General features: G+C 37.8%; 1 protein-coding gene across 1 annotated transcript in view; it reads right to left on the bottom strand.

Annotated features, from left to right (window-relative positions):
* The window catches only part of Pmar_PMAR010599 (conserved hypothetical protein), a gene marked incomplete at its 5' end in the record, with an annotated part of 4,815 nt that extends 3,397 nt beyond the window's left edge, over positions 1–1,418 (bottom strand). Inside the window, 2 exons of the mRNA XM_002782703.2 lie at positions 36–122; positions 1,310–1,418. Coding sequence (XP_002782749.1) covers positions 36–122; positions 1,310–1,418 — 196 coding nt within the window. The remainder of the gene's footprint in view (positions 1–35; positions 123–1,309) is intronic.
* Between the last annotated feature and the right edge of the window lie 1,020 nt (positions 1,419–2,438).

Genomic DNA, 2,438 nt, shown 5'->3' with positions numbered 1-2,438 from the left:
TACTAGGCTGGTGGCTCGCTGCCATTTCTCTTCACTTCGTCTCGCCTTAGCTTCCTCAGGAGGTAAGTTAGCCAACTGCTGTTCATGTTGTCGACGTTTGGCCGCGCGGATAGCGGGGTTATCTGGAAAAATTAACCCAATGACGAGCCAGGTTCAATTCTCAGCCAATGCATTTCTTTTCAAAATTTTTCGTAATTTTATTACGAGTAACATAAAATTCAGCAGCAACTCCCCAGTGGGAAAACGTATATAAAATATTACTTTTAAAAATACTAAAATGATCTAATACGAAGTGATAAAAGTCTTTGCTAGGAGTCGTAAATTCCAAAGATATGATGTTTTCTTATCTACGCCAGATTGAGCAACTTCTAATCGCAAGAGTACAACTACAGTCTAAGAATATAGATGCCTTCCTCATCAGAATTTTGGCGTGAAATTTTATGCGTAGCAAAATCGCCAAAAAATGAGGCAAACTAAATGCTAAACTCTATATGCACATGTCTATCTGTGGTCGTTGACAATGATGCAAATATAGATAAAAAAATATGAATTTTCGTTTGTGAATTTTCATAATAAGCTTTGGAAACTCAGCAGAGCTCAGCAGCTGAGGAACGCAAACATATATTCCTACTCCTATTACGACTCGCTATCGTGAACTCGACGAAAAAGATTTCAATGGAGTTTCACGATTACCCGTTTTACGTGAAGTGAAAAACGCGATATTCGCGGTGATATGCAGTAGTCGTGAAATATAATTTTCACTATCACTAGGGTGAAAAAGAAACTCCAACAGATTTACAGCTAAAAACCAATCTATTGGTGAAATGTAAAAGCGTACTCATTGTAAGAGGAAAATATGCATATGGTCAACTGCATGTGTTGGTGATGACAATATGAAAAATTTGAGAGGAATTTTTGACAATTTCTGTTGAGTTTAGTTTCGTCAACTAGTTATAGATGCTTACAGAAAACAAGGAGAAATCTTCCAACACATGTAGTAGTAGTAGTAGTAGTAGATTATTTTCCATTATTCTCCCATTTTTCTTCATCAGAAATTTTGGTAAAGGCTTACACATGTAGTTGTTAACTATGCACATTTCTATCATGTACATATTTTTTCATTTTTTCATCAAAAATAAACTCCCCATCCGTTGAGTTTAGTTTTAAACTAATTATAAAAGTACATAATTCCCATTTTTTCATCACAAATAACTCCCCCTCTGTTGAGATTAGTTTCAAACTAATTATATAAGTACATAATTCCCATTTTTTCATCACAAGTAACTCCCCCCCCCCCCCCCTCTACTACTCCATCTGCCCTTGCCACCCTTAGCATTCAACTTAGCCGTTTTGAAGGAAGGCTTCTCAGGCCCCTTGGACTTGCCCTTAGATGAGCTCTGACGTTTACCCCCTACCATTCTAGTGTAGCTATGAGAAGGTGACGGCTTTTATGAGGAAAATGTGAAACATGAATCGCTTCGCTCCGCTAGAAGAATATCTCGCTGCGCCCGAAAATATCTTGAAGTCTCTTCATCGTGGATTATGTTGTACAATTTTATTGAATATATTTATATAACACATTAGAATTTAATATAGTGGAGTTTCTTGACTACCCTAGTGATATGAAAAACACTAGTGAAAAATATATTTCACGACTACTGCATATCACCGCGTTGAATATCGCGTTTTTCACGCCGAGTTTCACGACGCCACTTCACGTAACTGTTTTATATATTATTGATTTTTGGTATGGTAGAGGTCCAATGTATATGCATAGATATTATGTTGATCGATCATTACGAGATAGCTATAGTCCTCAGGCTCCCCCTTTCCATACTTTAGCTAAATCGTTAGTTAGCTCTGTTATTCCCTATTCCCAGGGGTCGTCGTCTAACCAGGTGAGTGGTGAAGTAGAGAGGGATAATCTTAATCATCCCACTGGGCTCAGCCGATTAAAGTGCTCTCATTTCCGAGTCCAAGTTGTCGGAAAATTGACTTTTCCGAGGGGTCGCACTTTAATTTGTGGACTCTCGGAATGGGATTTCCGAGAGTCGGCACTTCAATCGGCTCCTGAGCTCAGCCTGTGAATAGTCATAACATGGTGAGGAAAGTCTCCCGAGCTCAGCTACCGCAAAACATATAAAACGACAACTCGTGATAGTCATCTCAGATTTTTCAGCTAACTGGGTTTCTTGTGAAATGCAGTAGTAGAAATTGTTTAAAATTGGGTATTCGAAACTGTAACAGCCATGTTTGATAGATTTACAATATAATATTTTTTTCCCGAGCAGCACTCGTTTTCACCAGTATAGGAGTATGGCCGCGAACTCAGCAGCTTATCCGAAATGAGCGGCTAAGCCCAATATATGTTCTGATATAATATTTACTTGCTAAATACATAGATTTATATCATATTGTATAGTAATATAATATCTTTT

This window comes from Perkinsus marinus, assembly GCF_000006405.1.
Source record: "Perkinsus marinus ATCC 50983 genomic scaffold scf_1104296938510, whole genome shotgun sequence".
Classification (NCBI taxonomy): Eukaryota; Perkinsozoa; order Perkinsida; family Perkinsidae; genus Perkinsus; species Perkinsus marinus.
Note: the sequence above shows the minus strand (reverse complement) of the source record. Positions and strands in the feature narration are given on the sequence as shown.